This window comes from Propithecus coquereli, unplaced genomic scaffold, assembly GCF_000956105.1.
Source record: "Propithecus coquereli isolate 6110/MARCELLA unplaced genomic scaffold, Pcoq_1.0 Scaffold1, whole genome shotgun sequence".
NCBI lineage: Eukaryota > Metazoa > Chordata > Mammalia > Primates > Indriidae > Propithecus > Propithecus coquereli.
In genome coordinates, this window is record NW_012133857.1 from 13,081,865 (window position 1) to 13,101,746 (window position 19,882).

Below are 19,882 nucleotides of genomic sequence, written 5' to 3' on the forward strand. Positions count from 1 at the left end.
AGCACGAATAAGATGTGTTGTTCACCACACCCAGCTTCAGGAGGAGACCTCAGGTCCTTCCCAACAGAGGCACTGAGGTGTAGGAGCTGCATCCTGTCTGTCAAACTCCCTCAGGGTTTAGCTCTGGGTTTGGTGGGGGCAGCTCCTCCCACCTTCCCCCTAGGAAGAGCTCACACAGTCTGCCCCCCGCCCCCCAGCAGAGATGCAGGACCATCTGTCCAGGACAGGCCCCCGCCCTGCAGTGCAGAAGCGAGATTTGCTGGACCTCTGCGCCTGCCTCTCTCCCGCCCCGCTCTCCCTCCCCGCTGCCTGGCTGTCATCAAAGCCACTGCCTGCCAGGCAGCTGAAGTACTAAGTGGCCAATTGGTGAGGAAGGACTGGGGCTGGGGTCCTGAGGGCCCATCAGACCTCCAGTTGAGAACGCCCTCCCCTGACCTCCAGTCCTCCCATCCCAGATGGCTCCTGAGAACTGAGGTGGCAGGGAGCTCCCCATTATCCCTCCCGGCAGCTCCCCAGCTGTGGAGGAACAGGTGAGGTATTGGAGTCCCTGTGGGGGGGCCCCCCACCCAGCTATTCCCTTTGCCTGCTGTGCAGAGCCGCCTGAAGCTGAGGGTCTCTGTTGCTTCTTCGTCCTTCGCCTTGACTGGCCACCAGACTTCCAGGACTGCTGCCTGGGGCACCCTTCCACCTTGAGGCCCAACAGGGGAGGGGTCATCCCTACCAGCCCTTCCCTGTGCCCATTCCACTCTGGCCTGGCTGCCATCTCCAGCTGGTCCGGCTGCCTGCCCCGTCACCCGATCCACCCTGTAAACTTTACGGGGCGTGTGGGGCGGTGGCTGGCCTGGTGGGGGCGGGGGCTGCTCCTTAAAGGAGCCGTCAGAGGGTGTCCTGCGATCCCTAGGCTTCTCCTCTTCCCCAGAGCCAGAAGGGGCCAGGGTGGGGAGGTGCCGCTGCTGGAGTTCTTGGTGGAGTATGGGAAGGCAGCCAGGTGTTGGCTTCACAGACCTCTAGAGCCTGAGAAGAGGCAGCGGCAAGTGTCAGCAGAGGGAAGCAGGGGTGGGGGTGGGGGGTCCTAGCATGGGAGGGGTCTAGGAGCTGGGAAGCTGGGCACGGGTATGGGAGGAGGGGCTGGGACCTGCCCCAGAAGCTGCTCCCCTTGCTTAGTCCCACCCCCAGGGTTCCTGTGTCCCGCACCTGCCCAGCCAGCTCCTGGGAAGGAGGGTAGGCATAGCCTAACAGGGGCCAGAGCCTGGCCCCAGCTATGGGATCTGGGGCAGGTGTCTGGTTCGTGGAGTGCAGGGGCTCAAAGATAGAGAATCCTTAAGTGGCAAAAGAAGTGGAGGAGAGCCTCAGGGAGACTGTAGAGGCTCTGAGGGGGAAGGGCAGCTCTACCAGGAGTCCAGGGTGAGAGTGAGAGGCTGCCTCACTGCCCCCTTGATTCCTTTGGGGTGGGAGTGGTCAAGCATGAGCTGGGGCTGCTGAATCTGGCCTGGGAGCACCCGCACGTCAGAAGCTGAGGCAGATGATTGTTGCGGCAGTGGTATTTGCTCACTTGCATGCCCTGAGACACGTGCACACTGGTATGTGAACATACACATTTGCACATGCACAAATGTGCAACACATCTGCATATAAAGCATACACGCATCATACGTGTACACGCCACATAAATTGCATGCAGTGCCACTTGTGTGCACACGCACATTTGTGCATGCAACCCATATCTACACATGTGCAATGTGACACACATCATGTTCGCACATAGGCATGAACACATGTGCACACACATGCACATACACACTATACACATATGCACATTCACAAAGGGAACCTCAGAAACAGTAACATTCACAGGCACCCACACCCTTGATTGCAGCCCCAAAAGTGTCTCTGTTTCTTTGTGGGTCTGTGGGTGCACAGCCACCTCCAGAGTCCTGACCCCCCTTTCCCTCACTCTCACTCTCATGACTAGCTTGTTTTGCTCATTGCACTTGGCGCCCTCTGCACCAATCCAAATCCTTGTTGGCACTCTGCCCCTTCCTGCATGGGGACCTTGTCTATGTCTCCCAGTATCCCTAGTCCCAGGCTCAGGCTGGCATGAAGTGGCCAAAGAGCATGAATTAATGTCTGTGAGTGTGTATACGGGAGGGGAGGTTACTGGGGAGGGTGACGTGGTGGGGCGGGAGCCTGCCAGTGCAGGGTGACCCTGAGGGTGTGCCGGGCGTGGGTGTGTCTGTGATTGTGGCCAGGCGGGGCACCCTCCTAGGGGAGGGCGAGGGGAGGGCTCGGAAGCGGAATGCGACCCCCCAGCCTCTTTCCCCTAGGGGCTGTAATCTGATCCCTGGGGACTCTCCCCTTAGCCTCCCGCCCCAGCTGCAGACTCCTTCTCTTCCAGATCCTGGGGCAGAGTCCAGGGCAGTGCAAGGCTCCTCCGCACACACCCGCTGAACCCTGAGCGCCCTGAGCTGCGGGGATGGGGCGGGCCGGGGCCGCCGCCATGATCCCGGGCCTGGCCCTGCTCTGGGCAGCAGGGCTGGGGAGTGCCACCCCCAGTCCCCCACGCCTTCGGCTCTCCTTCCAAGGTAGGTGCACCTGGCAGGCAGGAGGACCCAGCTTGGGGTGGGCAGGAAAGAGGCCCAGTGTGGACAGGGGAGCTCTGTGGTGGCTGCTGCCCCACATGTGTGCCTATCACAGACCCTGGTTGGATCAGAGGCACCCTTAGGCCATCTCCAGTTAACCCTATCCTGGCTTCAGCCCCCAACTTCTCTGCCTGCATTCTCCTTGTTATTTCCCACGAAAACTCCTCCTGTCCCCATAGCAACAGACATTGTCTCTGTCCCATCCTGTACCCCCAACCAGGCCATACCCCTTCAGCAGAGCAACAGGGAAGTGGAGGTTTGAGGGCCATCAGAGCCCCATTCTTATGCCCCCTGCAAAGGAAGGTGGTTACTAAGCAGTGGCACTGGGTAGGCAAGTCCACTGAGCTTAGGCTGGTGTTGGGGTGGCAGGGAAGGAACCTTCAGCCTGACTATTTGGGGTTGGGTTCTGGCCATCCTGCATGCCCAGCTTCCCCCAGAACTCTGGTGTCCATAGGCCTGGCCTCCCAGTGTGCCCGCCCAGAGACACTGCTTGCCGGAGCATGCCCAAGTTCAACCTGCTTTCCCCTTCATGGGGGTGCACTGCCTACCCTGGCAGCTGCACACATGTACCTGGGTGGGCCTGTCTTTGCACGTGTGTAAACTCACACACATGTAAATTCACACACATTATAAACTCACATGTGTGGGCCAGGTCCTAAGTAAAACCTTGGCCTATAGAGAGACAACCAGGCAGAGCCTGGGGGGCTTCCAGTATAGCTGGTGAGTCCTTGGTGGTGTCCCCACCCTGCAGAGCTCCAGGCCTGGCATGGTCTACGGACCTTCAGGCTGGAGCGGACCTGCTGCTACGAAGCCTTGCTGGTGGATGAGGAGCGTGGACGCCTGTTTGTGGGGGCCGAGAACCACGTGGCCTCCCTCAGCCTGGACAACATTAGCAAGCGGGCCAAGAAGGTGCGAGGGACCCCCACCCTCAGCACTGCCCAGGGAAAGAGCCCTTGGACCCCACTCCAGACTGCCTGGAGAGACCCAGGGGAATGGGCCCCCTGTGTGGAAAGTCCCCCAAGATAGTGAACATCCCAAGTCCCTGACCTGTGCCCCCTCCCTCCCCCCAATAGCTGGCCTGGCCGGCCCCTGTGGAATGGCGAGAGGAGTGCAACTGGGCAGGGAAGGACATTGGTGTGAGTGTCGGCTGCAGCGGCTGGAGTGGGGAGGGTCAGCCCTCACCCCAGAGACAGGGCAGCGCTAAAACAGAGGACTGCCTGTTCTGGCTGGGATGAGGGCAGGGAGGTCGAGGTGGCTAAGGTCTGGAGGTGGTGAGTCAGGGTGGGGACTCATGTTATTCTTCTTGGGGGCTTCTGAGTCATGGGGGCAGTGCATGCCTGTGCCTCCCCATGCACCCACCCTGGTGAGGGCCGAGCTGGGCTGTCATCAAGTGCACTCAGGTCCCTGTAGCCCATGTTAGCACTTGCCTAGGCCAATGCAGAAGAGAGGAAGGAGTGGGGCTGCTACTGGTGAGCTGGGACCCCTTAAGGCCACCTCCCTGGGGGAAGCCTCACTGCCCCTGACCCTGCCTGCCCACTAGACTGAGTGCATGAACTTCGTGAAGTTGCTGCATGCCTACAACCGCACCCACTTGCTGGCCTGCGGTACAGGGGCCTTCCACCCAACCTGTGCGTTTGTGTTGGTGGGCCATCGGCTAGAGGTAAGGCCAGATCTAGGCAGGGAGGGCAGTCGGGAGGGTGAGGAAGGGCCTGGCAATAACAACTCCCCCCACTTCCCAGGAGCCCGTGCTCCAGCTGGACCTGCAAAAGCTAGAGGATGGCAAAGGGAAGAGTCCTTACGACCCCAGGCATCGGGCTGCCTCCGTGCTGGTGGGTGAGTCCAAAGGTTGGGACCCCAACAGAACTCCTAGTACCCCTTAGAAATGCTAGAACCTCACAAAGTCTCAAGACCCCAAGACTCTGGGGATCCCCCATAGCATCACTGACTCCCTGAGAGCTCCAGAGTTGCCCAGGTCCTCCTACCCCAAGATCCCTCAGCTTGGCTGAGCGGTCCTTGCCCTGTCTGCAGGGGAGGAGCTATACTCAGGGGTGGCGGCAGACCTCATGGGCCGGGACTTTACCATCTTTCGCAGCCTGGGCCAGCGTCCGAGTCTCCGAACGGAGCCACATGATTCCCGCTGGCTCAACGGTGAGAGGCTGGTGGGGCTGGTGGGAGGGGGCAGTCACCCTCCCACAGGGCCCATGCCAAGCAAGGCCCATAAAGTAAGTGAGCAATGAGCACAGCCAGGTCTCACCAAGCACTTGCCATAGTCAGGCCTTGTGCCAGGCACTGGAGTCACAGGGACAGATGAGACTGGTATGCCCCGTGCCCTCTTTGAGTTCACACATCTCAGAACAAATACATGATAAGACCAATTTCAATGGCCATGAGGCCAGTGTGAGACCAGAGAGGAAGGCAAAAGGAGATGGTGGGGCGGGGGGGTGGAGAAAGCCCTGCTGCGGAGGGGAGGTATGAGTTAATTCCCACAGCACAAGAGAGCCAGCCTACAGAAGTGAGGGAAGAGCATCCCAGGCAGAGGGCACAACTAGTGCAAAGGCCTGGATGCAGGAACAAGCAAAGGAACGGACCCAAGGAGCAACATGCTAGACACCAATACTCCTGTGGGGTGACCTCTATTTATGATAAGGTCATAATGATAAGATGCCTGGACTGTCTGGGGCTGGAATAGTTTCTTCTAAAAGCAAGGGGACCCAGCAGAAAGATTTGAAGCGGGTGTAGAGAGCATCTGGTTCTGCTAGGGAGGAAGATTCATGAGTGAAGGTGAAACCAGATACCCCATCTCCCTCTCTCTCTGGCCCACAGGCCTGGGGAACAGTGAGGGGCAAGGTCAGACGCCGGCTGGTCTGCCCCTGCTTGCCCAGGTAGCCACGGTCTCTGCTGCCCCCTCGTGGCTGCGTTTTGCATCGCAGGCCCTGATCTTTTGGATTCGGTCGGCCTCGCCCCAACTCGGTCCTGGAGGCCGGGTCATATGCTACCCTGGGTGCTACAGCCTTGGCAAGGGGAAGGGGAGGCAGGGCGTGGGGTCCCGTATCGGGGGAGCGGTGCTAGGACTCGCTGACCCCGTGCTTTCTGCCTCGGCTAGAGCCCAAGTTTGTCAAGGTCTTCTGGATCCCCGAAAGCGAGAACCCGGACGACGACAAAATCTACTTCTTCTTTCGTGAGTCAGCTGTGGAGGCGGCGCCGGCAATGGGACGCCTGTCCGTGTCCCGCGTTGGCCAGATCTGCCGGGTGAGGAGTCCCCGGGCCACACTCGGCGATCCTACTCCCGCCCCTTTGCCCGCCCGGGTCCCGCCCTCATCCTCTCGGATCGTCCTGGCAGAACGACGTTGGCGGCCAGCGCAGCCTGGTCAACAAGTGGACGACGTTCCTGAAGGCGCGGCTAGTGTGCTCGGTGCCGGGCATTGAGGGCGACACCCACTTCGACCAGCTCCGTGAGTGTCTGAGTGTCGGAGTCCGGGGTGGACGATGGTATCCGGGAGGGGGGCAGGGATGCAGACTCTGGGAGCTGCCTCCCCTAACTAGCCCCTTCCCCCGCAGAGGACGTGTTCCTGCTGTCCTCGCGGGACCGCCTGATCCCTCTGCTCTATGCCGTCTTCTCCACATCCAGGTGAGGAGCGGGACGCTGGGAGCGCCGGGGCGGGGCCAGCTGGGCTGCACCGGGCCTCACTCCGCTCTCCTCTTTGCCTACAGCGGCATCTTCCAGGGCTCCGCGGTGTGCGTGTACAGCATGAACGACGTGCGCCGGGCCTTCCTGGGACCCTTTGCGCACAAGGAGGGGCCGACGCATCAGTGGGTGTCATACCAGGGTCGTGTCCCCTACCCGCGGCCTGGCATGGTGCGTAGCCTGGGAACTCCTGACATAATCCACTTTAAAGCCTCAAGGGTGAAGAACACGGCCCGGGGTCTTATTGGTGGATGTGGCTTCTTCCTTTTGTTGTGGGTGCGAAAAAGTCGCCATCATCAGACAGGATCCTCAGGAGAAGGCCAGATTCCCCTCTCAGACTTCCCAGGGCAAGGCTGGTCTACTTTTTTAAATCCCCAGGGCAGGGTTCTGTCCCCTTCCCCCTTCATGTTCCCAGAAGACCGCATGGAGGGCTGCCTTCCAAGCCCCCACAACTATATCCCTGCTGTGCCTCTCCCCCACTTCCAGTGCCCCAGCAAGACCTTTGGCACCTTCAGTTCCACCAAGGACTTCCCAGACGACGTCATCCAGTTTGCTCGGAATCACCCCCTCATGTACAACTCTGTCCTGCCCATTGGGGGGCGCCCTCTCTTCCTACAAGTGGGAGCCGGGTACACCTTCACCCAAATTGCTGCGGACCGGGTGGCAGCTGCTGACGGACACTATGATGTCCTCTTCATTGGCACAGGTCAGGGGCTCTCCACGAAGACCCAGACCCACAAGATTCCATCTAGGCTCCTTGGCCTGGAAGGGGAGGCTCTCCCTGCTCAGGCCCATCTCCATCTCTTTTCCTGGGCTGTGGCCCCAACTTCAGGATGCTGCCCTGATTGTTCCAGCCCACAATTTTCACCTTGACCCAACCATGCTGAGAGTGGAGACCTGGGAGGCAAGGAGACCCCAGCCCTGGCTGTCAGGGAACACCAACGGTCATTCCCCCTTCTCGCCCCTGCAGACGCCGGCACAGTGCTGAAGGTGATCTCAGTCCCCAAGGGTGGCAGACCTAACGCCGAGGGGCTGCTCCTGGAGGAGATGCAGGTGTTTGAGGTGAGGCCTGGCCCCCGTTACCCCAGGTCCCCCACCCCACTAAGCCCTGACCCTGGTGCCCCTCCTTCCTCTCAGGACTCAGCTGCAGTCACCAGCATGCAAATCTCCTCCAAGAGGGTGAGTGACCAGAAAGATGAGGGTGGGGGTGGGATGGACTGAGCTTGTGCCCAGGGCGTCCCGACCTCTCGCCCCTCTTTATAGTTCACTGCCCCAGGGCTTGAGTATGAGGCCCTGCCTTTGCTAGACTGTGTGACCTGAGTGAGACCTCAGTATTCTCACCTGTCAAGTGGGAGAAGGGATCCCTGACCGATGGGAAGCAGGCGTGGGTCCGCCCTTGGTCAGCCCAGAGCCCCTTGTGCCCCCTAGCACCAGCTGTATGTAGCCTCGCGGAGCGCCGTGGCCCAGATCGCGTTGCACCGCTGCGCTGCTCATGGCCGCGCCTGCGCTGAATGCTGTCTGGCGCGAGACCCCTACTGTGCCTGGGACGGAGTCGCGTGCACCCGCTTCCAGCCCAGTGCCAAGAGGTAAGCGGGGTCGGAGTCGGGCCACAGCGAGGGAGACGAAGGGTCTTTTTCTACCCTGGGCTGAAAGAAGGGCTCACGAGAATCCAATGTTCCCCCAGGCGGTTCCGACGACAAGACGTCAGGAATGGCGACCCCAGCTTGCTGTGCTCTGGGGGTGAGTGCCCCATCTGCCCCCACCGTCAGCCCCTGAAGATGCCCCACCTGCCCTGCCTTGCGTGAATCTGACATTCTCCCCGCCCCAAGACTCATCTCGTCCCGCGCTGCTGGAGCGGAAGGTGCTTGGCGTAGAGGGTGGCAGCGTCTTTCTGGAATGTGAGCCCCGTTCGCTGCAGGCGCGCATGGAGTGGACCTTCCAGCGCGCCGGGGAGACGGCCCACACCCAGGTAAGCCTTGCCCCGCCCTTCCCAACCAGGCCCTGTCCCGCCTACATCCGGGAGAGGTCCCGCCCTGCCTATCGAAGCCCTTGGCCTTCACCTCACGTCTAGTTAGGTCCTGCCCATTGAGGACCCGCCCAACCAGACAGACCCCTTACGTCCAGTTTGGTCCCTTACCTGCACTCCACATCCTGGCGAGGCCTCATTCTGTCCAACCAGGCTCCTGACCCGCCTCTCCCACCCCACATTTGGGAGAAGACCCGCCCTCGACCCGCCCATTGAGGTCCCTGACCCGCTCCCCACCTTCAGGTAAACCTTGCCCCGGTTCGAATATTCACTTAAAGACCACTAGCCACAGTGCACCCAACCTTCAAATGTGCCCCTGCGGGCGTCCCTTTCCCACTCTCCCTCGGTTCCCACTGACTCTTTGCTTCTCCTGTCCCTTGCTCTGGGCGGGAAGTCCTGTTCCCGGTCCCGATGTCCCGGCTTCACACTGTCCCCCGCCTGCAGGTGCTGACAGAGGAGCGCGCCGAGCGCACCGCGCGGGGGCTACTGCTGCGGGGACTGCGACGCCGGGACTCGGGCGTGTATCTGTGTGCGGCGGTCGAGCAGGGCTTTTCGCAGCCGCTGCGTCGCCTGGCGCTGCACGTGCTGAGTGCTGCGCAGGCTGAACGGCTGGCACGGGCCGAGGAGGCTGCGCCCGCCCCGCCCCCGGGCCCCAAACTCTGGTACCGGGACTTTCTGCAGCTGGTGGAGCCGGGCGGCGGTGGCGGCGCGAACTCCCTGCGCATGTGCCGCCCTCAGCCTGCGCTGCGCCCACCGCCCCCAGAGTCGCGGAGGAAGGGCCGGAACCGGCGGACGCACGCCCCTGAGCCGCGTGCTGAGCGGGGGCCACGCAGCGTAGCGCACTGGTGACCGGGCTGGCCCCACGCCTGGGACCAGGCAGGAGACGACAGGCAGGAGAGGGAGCAGACAAACCCTGGGCAGACGGACGCGTTGGGGCCGGGCACATTGGGGCCCTGGTGGACAGAGACACCAACTGACAGGCCCTGGCCTTAGGGCAGCTGTGCGGGCTTATTTATTAACAGGATAACCTTTGAATTTAGCCCCGAGGAGGGCGGTCCAGGCTGGGCACAGGATCCAGCCAGGAGGGAGGGGACAGAGAAGCCAGGCTTCAGAGCAACGGAACCACGAGGGCCCACCTGGGAAGTGCCCAGAGTGCCCCACCCTTGGGGACAGACTCCTTCCTTGGGCAGTGAGCAGAAAGCTGTGAACAGGCTGGGTTGCTGGGGGCGGGGGGAGGCAGGCCGCCTGTACTAAAGTAATGCAATAAACACATTATCAGCAGAAGCTGGAATGGCCCCAGCAGACAACCGCTAGGTGCCTTGCTCTGTGGTCTTGGGCACCTTCCTAGCAGTCTTAGGGCCTGAGTTTCTCCCATCCAAGGTTGCAGTGGTGAGGATTAAAGGGGGTTTCTACAGACTGAGTGTGTTCTCCAGGGCTTTTGGGAATGCGGACATGCACAGTACACTCTGCACAATACAATTTAAGGGCTAAGGGCAATGGAAAAGAACGTCAAAAGAAGGCCTCACTGAAGGAGTGACACTTGAGCTGAAATGACAAGGAGCCAAGCACAGGAATATCTGGGGACGGAGCATTCCAGGATGTAACAGCCACTGCAAAGGCCCTGAGGTGGGAACAGCTTGCCAAGTTTGAGCAACATCAGGGAGGCCAATGTGGTACAGGGGAGTGATGCGTTTGGGATGTTTTAGGAAGAAGAGCCCAGTCTGGCTTTGCTCTATTTGGGAAGGAGGGACACAGGGGTCCAACCACAGAGGGAAGGCCTGAACCGGGACCACCTCCTCCCTTCAAGGGTAAACAGTGATACGAGTCTTCACATGACCTTGTGTGACCTGTATGCCCTTGTGGAGACAGGAGAGAAGGACCAAAACCGCGAATTGTGCTAAGTGCTTCAGACACATGGTTGTATCTCTGTTCTCAGTGTACTCTGCCAGGGAATAATCTCTGTTATTCCCGTTTTACAGATGAGCAAACTGAGGCCCAAGAAGGGCAATCCTTTTCCTTTAAGGTTGTGAGCTTAGTAATAGAAGTACCAGTCTCCAACCCAGGTCTGCCTACCGGCCAACACGTATGCTCTGTCCGCCCACTTGTGGAGCTGTCAAAGCCTTCTCATGGCACTGGGCTCTTGTTATCCACCACTTCCAACCTGTGCTCCTGGCAGGTCACACACAGTGGTGGGTGGGTAATTGTCCCGTGTTTGCCGGAAGGAGAGGTGACTGGGCTATGGGTAGATGTCTGCTGGGGAGGAGTGGTGACTGAGTAGATGCACAGAATCCCCTTGTATGTCTTGGCTGCCATGTGGGGCCCTGCTGGAACTGAGCCTGAAGTGGCTATTCCAGATGGAGGGGCCTCAAGGCCTCTGCAAGTGGGGGTGTGGTTCCCTAAGAAGGCCCCTGGGCACATGTGCTAGTGGAAGCATGCTCTTGGCTGGGCACCATCACCAGGTAGATAGTCCAGGATGGCCCATGTGGGTCACTCTGCCCCTTCCCATGGCTGAGAGCTACCCCCTCTAAATATAGCCCAGTGGGCTGAGCTCAGGCCTATTTTAGGTCCAGGCTGGGCGGCAGCCAGGCGTTCCCCAGGCTCTCAGAGGAGCCACTGCTGCCTTTGTTCAATCCTGCCACTGGACACCCTCACTGGCCCCGATTGCCCACCACTTGCCATGCCTGAGGAGACCCAAGAAGGTAGGAGAGGGTGGCCAGAAGGGAGGGTAAGACCCCAGTCCTGTGACTCTGTGGACCATGGAGAGACCCATCCTTTGTCCCACTGACCTCTGTCTTGACCAGTTATCAAGTTTTATGTCTAAACTCTAGTAAAGGGACCTACCCCCCTGTGCATGGAGGAAGAGCTTGCTGTGCCTGAAACCCCTCCCCACCTCAGGCCCTGCTTCACTTTCCCCTGCTGGCCATAGCAGGGAGGGATTGGGGAAGCTACCCAGTTAGGAGTGGGTCAATTACAGGCTGTGCCCAGGAGGGTGTAGGCATCCAGGCAGCTGCATGGCCCGTTCAGGGAAGAAGCTAGGATTGGGGTGGGAGTGGTTCCAGGAAGCATTTGGGTATCTGGCCCAGGAACTGGGCAGTAGATAGGCCAGAGGCCAACTTGGGTCTAAATATCCCCTAGGCCTGGTCAGACTGAGACTCAGCTAGTCAAGAGCTTGGTGGCCGCTCACCTAACTGCTCCACTGCACCTAAGAAGTACTGAGGCTCAAAGGGCCAGACCAGCAGGAATCCAGGAAGCTACAGCTCCCGTGCTGGCCAGGACGCAGGACCAACTGCTCCATGGCTCCAGCTCATAGCCCACAGCCCAGCTTGGCCTGACCCCTGGTAGGGGGAAATGTTTGCCTTCTTTTGGGGTCTTGGTAACATTTACTGTGTATTTTTCCTGTAACAAACAGAATCTACATTCAATTTAGAAAGTGTGGGTAAAGCACAGCAAAGTGCAAAGAGGGAATTTAATATGACCTTTAACCCACCACCCAGACATAATGACTCGCAGCACCTGTTTTCCTTGCTTTTGAGCATGTCAAGGGGCAGTTTCAAGTACATCATGAAGATAAGTAACTGTCCTGAGAGTGACAGACCCAGAGAGTACAAGGCCACCCTTGCACCTATCAGGAGATGTCCCCCAACTTCCCTTCTGTACTTTGTTATCTAGCTTCCAGGGGGACATCTGGAGCTCTTATGGGATCAAGAGTTTAAAAAAATCAAAGAACCAGAAGATAATATAATTAAATGTTTAGAAATCACAAAATGCTTTGATGCTTCTGAAAATAAATAATTAAAATCACAAGAAAAGTACACAGACCAGTGACTAAATGGGCAGAGGCTGTGAATGGATAATTAAGAAGCCACACACACATTGCTCAGCCTCTCTAGACAAAGAAACCCAATCAAATCAATCAAAAAAAGCCATTTCTATCTCTCAAATTAGCAAATATATGTGTACATACTTACACATAAATATATATTTTCTTTTCTTTTTTTTTTTTGAGACAGAGTCTCACTCTTTTGCCCGGGCTAGAGTGCCATGGCGTCAGCCTAGCTCACAGCAACCTCAAACTCCTGGGACCTGTAAATCCTCCTGCCTCAGCCTCCCAAGTAGCTGGGACTACAGGCATGCGCCACCATGCCTGGCTAATTTTTTATATGTATTTTTAGTTGTCCGATTAATTTCTTTTTACTTTTAGTAGAGATGGGGTCTCCCTCTTGCTCAGGCTGGTCTCAAACTCCTGAGCTCAAACAATCCACCCGCCTCGGCCTCCCAGAGTGCTAGGATTGCAGGCGTGAGCCACCGTGCCCGGCCATAAATATATATTTTCAATGGGGATGCCTAATGGTGGGAATGTGGTACCCTGTTGGGGGCCGTGGACAGCCTTTCTGGAAGACAATTTGATAACAGGTTTTTTAAAAAAAATCCCTGGGTGGGCATGGTGGCTCATGCCTGCAATCCTAGCACTCTGGGAGGCCAAGGTGGGAGGATAGCTTGAGCTCAGGAGTTCCAGACCAGCCTCAGCAAGAGTGAGACCCTGTCTCAACTAAAAATAGAAAAATAATTAGCTGGGCAACCAAAAATAGAAAAAAATAAAAAAATTAGGCATGGTTGCATGCACCTGTAGTCCTAGCTACTGGGGAGGCTGAGGCAGGAGGATCGCTTGAGCCCAGGAGTTTGAGGTTGCTGTGAGCTAGGCTGACGCCACAGCACTCTAGCCCAGGCAACAGAGTGAGACTCTGTCTCAAAAAAAAAAAATCCCTGCTCTTGGATGCAATAATTCCACTTCTGGGAATTGCCATAGTAACTATTGGGAAATTGGGGAAAACCTGCATACTCAATGGTGGATGTCCTGGAGGTTATTAATGCCCAAGTCGCCTCAAAGAGCTGCCTACAGGGAGAAGCCTCAGAGGTGTTCAAAACAAAGGAGGGTCTCCAGCAGTGCTGTTGCTCGAAAGCAGCAAGGATCACAGAATCATGCAAAATCACACTGCGTATGTTAAGGAACGCAGAGCCCAGGCCAGGAGGTAACGGCAGCACAACGGCTAGCATGAGAAGCCACCAGGCATTGGGTGTGGCCTAATGACTAACTCACAGGGTCTGCAGGGAAAACCAATGATAACAGAGGCAGGACTCAATTCCATGTGCTGTGGGTTGCAAGGCTGATAAACTATTTGTTAGAAATGAGCTGGCAGAGAAATGCCTGAAAGTCCTTGAGGGGTTTGGAAAGAAATAAATCAGGTGTACCTCCTGTTGGGGATCCAAATCAAGGGTCATTCCTGGTCAGTTTTAGGGGATTTGGAGCCAAATGCCCCACTATCCCCATCCTCCCCAAGTCCCTGCTACCTGAAGCCAGCTGAGAGAAGGAAGGGGATGACTCACCTCAGCTGAATCAGCCCCGTGCTGCCCCTGCAGACACCATGGTGCAGAGGATGCCAAACCGGAGCGGCAGGGGGCCACTGGCCCCCAACCACGTGCAGGAGGTGCACCTGCATCAAGTGGAGTCCATCAGTGACCTACACAGTGGAGGTGAGGGGAGCAGGGAGGTAGAATGGAGGTGCTGTGGGGACGAAAGTGAGCGAACCTGCTGCCCTCCTGATGTCCCCTCCACCCTGCAGGCTTGCTGCACCCCTATCTGACTGAAGAGGCACGACCATGGGATGAGCTCCTGGGTGTTTTGCCACCGTCACTGTGTGCCCAGGCCAGCTGCAGCCCTGTGTATAGCAGGGGGGGCTTCCTGCTGCTGCTCACGCTGCTGGTGCTCACTTGCCTGGCACTCGCCATCCTGGCCGTCTACCTGAGTGGTAGGGATGACAGGGCACCGGTGGGAAGAGGGCAAGGCAGTGGAGACTGGGAAGCCCTTCTGTGCAGTTGGAAGGAGCAACTGCAGATGCTGCAGCAATGAAGGCTGGGGTTGGGGGCTTCTATGGGCAACCCTGGGTGCTGGGCTGGGTGGGGGGAGGTTGTGGGATGGCATAGTCTGACTATCTCCCACTCCTGCCTACCCATTTGCAGTGCTGCAGAGTGAATCCCTGCGCATCCTGGCACACACACTGCACACCCAGGAGGAGACGCTACTCAAACTTCGCCTGGCCAGCCTCAGTCAGCTGCGGAGGCTCAACTCCAGTGAGGCCCAAGCACCCAGCTGAGATGCCATTTTGACCTGGGGCCTGGAGGAGTATGTGTGGGGGTGGGGATAAAGTGAATGCAGATAGATCTCTCCTCTCCTGCCATTGGCCACATCTACACTACTTCCTTCCTTCCTTTCGTCTAAGAACCTGATGTGACTCCACAGCTGCCTGACTCTCCTGCCCGCTTCAAGCCAGGCCTAGCCAAGGCTTCTGGTGCCCAGGCCTTGCTTTTGGGTGGTCCAAGGTCAGGGGAAGGGGAACCAGCCTCCTGGCTCCTCCTGTGGCCTGTCAGCACCCTCTGGCCATCTGCAGATGGCAGGTTCAGAAGTGTAGAAATAGCTTCTCTCTCACTGCTGTCTCTCAAACTCTGCCCAGTGGGAGTCCAGCCTCGGCTCTCAAAGACAGGCTAGACTCTGAATAGGGGGAGGGGGACCACTTAGGGAGACTGCCTTGGAGGACAAAGGTGAGATGGAGGAAGACCCAGCTGGGCCCAAGACTAGGGTGGTGGATGGGGAGGGAGGGTAGACAGAGATAGATACCCAGGAGTCAAGACCACAGAAGGCTGAGCATTCTGTTTAATTATCCCTAATAATCTTTAAAAATCAGCAAACAAATCCATTCCAGGTAGCTTTGCCTCCCCAGCTGCTGTGGTGGCATTTGTCTAAATGCCATCTCCCCCAAGGAAGTGGGTCATCCCAGGGGAGCAAAGCCTGAGAAAGAAAAAGAAGGGACAGCTCCCCTACTGTCTGCCCCACAGCCCTGGGCCACATTTGACCCAGCCTGAGACAGGGCAGGAAAGGGCACAGGGCTGAGTGCAGGGATGAAGGGCCAGGGTCCCAAGTGTCCTGGCCCCCAGCCACCCACTCCATGTCTGTTTTTGGTTTTGTCATTAAAAAAATAAAGCGACAATTACTGGCAGAGACCAGTTGTTGCACTGTCTTCTGTTAAAAATATGGGCAAGGGTATGGCTGGTCTTCTCTTTAGCTGGTCCTGCTTCACAGGATGTCTGCCCGCTTGTCCCGCACGCGGCTGCGAGCCTTGGTCCGGGCTTTGAAGGCAGCAGCGTTGTACAGGTGCTGGGGTGGGGCAAAGAGGGATGACCTGGTGAGCTGGGAAGGAGGAAGCCCCTGCAGAGCTCCAGCCCTCCAGGAAACAGGGGAACAGAGGGAAGACCAAGGTGCCCAAGGGTGCAAACCTTCTCAAATCGTGGAATTTTGCAGGCCTTCAGTGCAGTGGCATCCAACACCAGCACTGGGCCCAGGCCAAAGATGTCACGGAGTAGCTCGTTGTTCTGGGGACAAAAAGGACAGTAAGCTCAGGCCAGCCTGAAGCAGCTAAGCCAAGTGCCCCATCCCTGTCCTCCCCACCTGGAGATGGTGGTGCATGCCCGAACCCAGCACTTCCTTGAAGGCAGCGTAGATCCTGTGCCGGGCCCAGGTGTCCATGTAGAGCACCTCAAGCCCAAAGCGGACTGTCTCTTCCTCGCATTCGCCGCCCTGCAGGGTAGAGAGGCCCATGTGACTGGGCTTGGCAGCTATGCCTGGAGATGCACTCTCCCCAGGACACACAGATTCTTACCTCAACAAAGTGGAGCACGGCGCGGAAAGTAGACCGCTGGCGCCGGCGGTCAGCCTTGGCACGGAACTTGTTGCTGTCAGTGGCCAGAGTGCGCAAAGCACTACAGAGGGCCTCCATGTCCTCGTAAATGAAGTCCTCCTGTAGTGGGAGCGATGGAGGGTATCTGGCAGAAGCTTGAGCTCTGCTGGCTCTCAACATTGGGCTGCCCAAACCCCTCCTTTCACTGAGAGCCCTTCTCTGCCTGGCCCCTCTGAACCCCTCCCTTGGCCTCTGCCTGGCCAGGGACACCCCTATTCAGGGCCCCCATCATAGCATCCTAGCACCTAGCATGCGAGTCTGTGTTGGTGCCACCTCCACTGCATATTGACCCAAGGTCATTCTGTTTTCTGCACCATTCCCTGCAACCGGCCTGGGATGGGCAGGTGATATTAGTAGGGACCCCACCCCACATCTGTCCCTCAAACCTCAAGGTCCCGGGCGAGCTCAAAGAGCAGTGCGATGGTTTCACCGGCAGCGATCCGCAGGTTCACACTTTCACTGGACAAGAGCTGGGGCAGCTGGGGCAGCTGCCTAGGGAAGGGGCAGGCTGAGCTACATGTGTGGGTTGGGGGCCTCTTTGAGATTCCCCTCCTCCTCCCACTGGGCAGCAGCCCCTACCTGTCGAGGATGTGGCTGATGTGGGTGCTGGGGCAGATAGTGAGCAGCAATGCCCAGGCCTGCAGGGCAGCACAGAGCAGGCCATGCAGACTGGCAGGGACCACTGGAACTGTAGAGCCACCCACACCACAGGACCGGCTGAAAACACTTTCTAAGCAGGCAAGACAAGAGACCAGATCCTAGAAGCACAAGGAGGCAGGGGAGTGGCTCAGGGGCAGAGCTATGGGCCTAGGTGCTCTATCATCTATGCCCAAAGGCCACTCACTCACCTGGATGTCAGCAGCAGCCACATAGCAGCCCAAGCCAAGAGCAGAAGCACACTGTTGTGAGGACAAGGCCAGGCCATGGTCAGGGGGTGTGGCTAGGTTCCCAGCCATGGGGCCTACCCCCACCATCCCCGACAGTAGGGAAGCCTGAAAGCAGGTGGAACCCACCAGCCTGCTGAAGGATAAGGTAGGGGAAGGGTTTCATGAAGACACTCACGTGGAGCCGGGCAGCAGGGCTAGCTGTGCTGTCACTGAGCACAGAGACCAGCAGAGGCTGCAGGCTGTGGAACAGCTCCTCGCCTTTGGGTCCAGGGCCCAGCTGCACGCAGAGCAGGCCTAGCACGGCAGCAGCCAGGGCCTGTTCCTCACCCTTCCCTGTGGGATGCTTTCAAGTCAGCACATGCAGCAAGGGTCAGCACCTCCCCAGTTTAAGTCTCCCACACACCCCTGGTTCCAACCTTTCTTGAGGCACTTTTCCAGGGCATCGGCCAGTGTGAGGCGGCGCTCTAGCAAGAAGTCAGGGAGTAGGCGGGACGCCAGGGCCAGGCGCAGGCTCTCCAGAGCACCTTGCCGGATCTTGAAACTGGGCGGTGGAGAAAGAAGGGCCATATGGGTCAGCTCTCCCTTGGTCACACTTGGTGTGGGCTGAGCAGGGACCTGGGTGTAGGAGTTGGCTGGCAGCCAGGGGTACCTCTTGTCTGTGAGGCAGTCCACATACTCCTTCAGCTTTTCCTCGAGGTCTTCCTGCTGGCCCTGCTCATCCAGGACATCCCCCCCTGCAAGGCCAGCTGGTCAGCACTACTTCTTGCCCTCACTCAAAGGAGCCCTCACCAAGTCCCTGCCAAACTGCTACCCGCTCTCACCAAGGCTGTCCTCGGCCGTGGCGCTGAGAAGGCTGGGGCATTCACTGGTGGTGCTGCGGGCCTCACTGGCTGCCTCATCCTCACTGGAACCTGAGTCAGCTTTGGCACTGCTCCGGGCACCTGAGAAGAGTGGAATGGGGCACTCAACCTGCCTCCATTGATGAGGGATGGCAGGGTTCCCTCGCCAACCTCATGGCCCCATAAGACATAATACCGCCTCCTCTCTGAGATGAGAAAACCAAAGATGAGGCAGGCAGCAGAGGGGCTGATTCAGGGGACTGGAGCCAGGAAGCAGGAGAAAATATAAATATGGAAAGAGGTCTCTCTGTTGATAGCATCAGGCTCTAGCCTCAGGGAGGTACTGCCCACCAAGCCTGCCAGGTCATCCCTAGGCTGGGCCTTCAGTCCTGGGTGGATACACAGGCTCCCCAGACTCTGGGAAGGCAAGAAGTGCAGTGGCCCCTGATTGTACGAGTCCCTGAAAATAGGTGAACACAAGTGAGTATGAGGGTCAGTAGGGCTGGAGCACTACTGTGCGTGGGATCTGTCCAGGGCTAAGGGCTGACTTTGGCAAGGGTGGCTGCTGTGGCAGTGCTCTGGACAGGTTATGATCACCAGGCTGGCTCTATTTCTCAGAACTACTTACACCCCTTGCCTACAGGACAAAGTCCAGCCCACACACTAGCCTCTGTTCACCTCTTCTCTTACTATCCCACCTGTCAGAGCAGCCCAGCATTCCCTCATATGCTCCACTGTGCTGTGGTCCCTCCAGCTGCCCGGTCTTCATGCAACTTGTTCTCTCTGCATGGTGCCCTCTTCTCCACCTTCTTAGGACTCACCGAGAAGCCCCTAACCTGGGGTCTCCCTGGTTCCTAAGTCTGGGGCTGACAGCATTAAGTGAGCACGTTCCGTACCCTATCAGATATTCCCCCACCCAAACTGCATCAGGGTGGTGGCCAGTTTAAAGCTATGCCTGGCAGGCACCCCATCCCAGCAGAGTAAACACATGTGTTTACTGCACCAGGACAGGGTCCTGGTAGACGCTGATAAGGGAGTCCCAAGCCTCAGGCTCTAGGATACTCACACACCTTCTGCAGCCAGGCCCGCCAAGGCCCTAATTCTGTAGCTTCCCAATCGCCCCCTCCCTCTGTTCTCTGGAGCAAGGCATGCCTCCCACCAACTTCCTTGTCCAGTCCAGGAATGGATCGGGGTTTGGCGAGGTAACTGGCTTTCTGCTCTGTCTAGTGGGTTTGTTCACCCAAGTAGGCAACTGAGCCGGAAAGACAATCGGGAAACCGAAACCCAGAGGGGCTGGCCGTGTCACTGCTGGGAGCACAGGCACCCGGCAGGTAGCTGGAAGCAAGTTCAAGTTGGGCGCACACGTGGCAGATGCCTGCTGGGGCACGTGCCGGCCTCAGCAGAGTTCTGGGAAGCTGTGCCGTACTGGTCAAGAGGGGGTTCCCCACCCTAGGGTCCTCGGGGTCACTGACGGGGACCCACGCAGCGCCCCGCTCAGCTCTCATCAGCTGCCCCCCCGGCCCCCAACTCACCTCCTCCACGGCGCTGGCCGCCCTTGCGGGGCGCGTGGCCCTTACGGGCTCGAGGCATGCCAGGAACCGGGCGCGGGGGGCGCAGAGGGCGGAGGGTCAGGGACCCGGCGGGTGGGCGCTCCAGACCAGCGAGACGCCGGCCGGTGCGCTGCGCTGAGACTTGGCCAGACGACGGGAGCCACACGCCGCGCGCGCCACCATCTTCGCGAGGCCCCCCGCCCTGCCAAACGGGTAGCCGGGAAGACGAGTTCCCGGCTATCCGGCTCAGACCCGCATCCACGCGGCCAAAACTACTATTCCCAGGGGGCTGCGCGCGCTGATCGCCGCTGGCCAGCTGGGCGTAGAGCACAACGGGAATTGTAGTCCACTCCTGGGACCCACAAGCCAACGACACTCTAGCTGAACTATGCACCCACAATGCCCTGCATCGTACCCGCCCCGCCCCCCCCTCCAGCCGCGTCTTGCGCAAGTGCACAGTGGTTAA

General features: G+C 58.4%; 3 protein-coding genes across 5 annotated transcripts; 2 read left to right on the top strand and 1 right to left on the bottom strand.

The window, feature by feature from the left end:
* The first annotated feature begins 808 nt into the window (after positions 1-808).
* Positions 809-9,659, top strand: SEMA3B (sema domain, immunoglobulin domain (Ig), short basic domain, secreted, (semaphorin) 3B). 2 transcript variants are annotated; one of them, XM_012658044.1, is made up of 18 exons: positions 809-1,030; positions 2,396-2,582; positions 3,391-3,548; positions 3,713-3,775; positions 4,180-4,299; positions 4,379-4,472; positions 4,668-4,787; positions 5,743-5,888; positions 5,980-6,091; positions 6,198-6,267; positions 6,351-6,495; positions 6,811-7,030; positions 7,295-7,386; positions 7,462-7,503; positions 7,753-7,910; positions 8,009-8,064; positions 8,154-8,293; positions 8,795-9,659. In XM_012658044.1, the coding sequence occupies exons 2-18, from the start codon at positions 2,474-2,476 to the stop codon at positions 9,197-9,199; spliced, it is 2,250 nt and encodes a 749-aa protein (XP_012513498.1). In that variant the 5' UTR covers positions 809-1,030; positions 2,396-2,473; the 3' UTR covers positions 9,200-9,659. The 2 variants fall into 2 exon arrangements, with proteins under 2 accessions (XP_012513498.1, XP_012513427.1); XM_012657973.1 differs by lacking the exon at positions 809-1,030 and having other exon boundaries at positions 6,183-6,267.
* A 1,368-nt stretch (positions 9,660-11,027) lies between these two features.
* Positions 11,028-14,502, top strand: LSMEM2 (leucine-rich single-pass membrane protein 2). Its single transcript, XM_012658142.1, has 4 exons — positions 11,028-11,049; positions 13,769-13,882; positions 13,972-14,157; positions 14,369-14,502. The coding sequence occupies exons 1-4, from the start codon at positions 11,028-11,030 to the stop codon at positions 14,500-14,502; spliced, it is 456 nt and encodes a 151-aa protein (XP_012513596.1).
* Positions 14,503-15,032: 530 nt separating this feature from the next.
* Positions 15,033-19,781, bottom strand: IFRD2 (interferon-related developmental regulator 2). 2 transcript variants are annotated; one of them, XM_012658246.1, is made up of 12 exons: positions 19,399-19,781; positions 17,849-17,968; positions 17,677-17,761; positions 17,444-17,568; positions 17,203-17,360; positions 16,989-17,039; positions 16,720-16,898; positions 16,527-16,632; positions 16,063-16,200; positions 15,852-15,980; positions 15,680-15,775; positions 15,033-15,560 (listed from the first exon to the last, which is right to left on the bottom strand). In XM_012658246.1, the coding sequence occupies exons 1-12, from the start codon at positions 19,454-19,456 to the stop codon at positions 15,480-15,482; spliced, it is 1,326 nt and encodes a 441-aa protein (XP_012513700.1). In that variant the 5' UTR covers positions 19,457-19,781; the 3' UTR covers positions 15,033-15,479. The 2 variants fall into 2 exon arrangements, with proteins under 2 accessions (XP_012513700.1, XP_012513779.1); XM_012658325.1 differs by lacking the exon at positions 17,677-17,761 and having other exon boundaries at positions 19,399-19,627.
* Between the last annotated feature and the right edge of the window lie 101 nt (positions 19,782-19,882).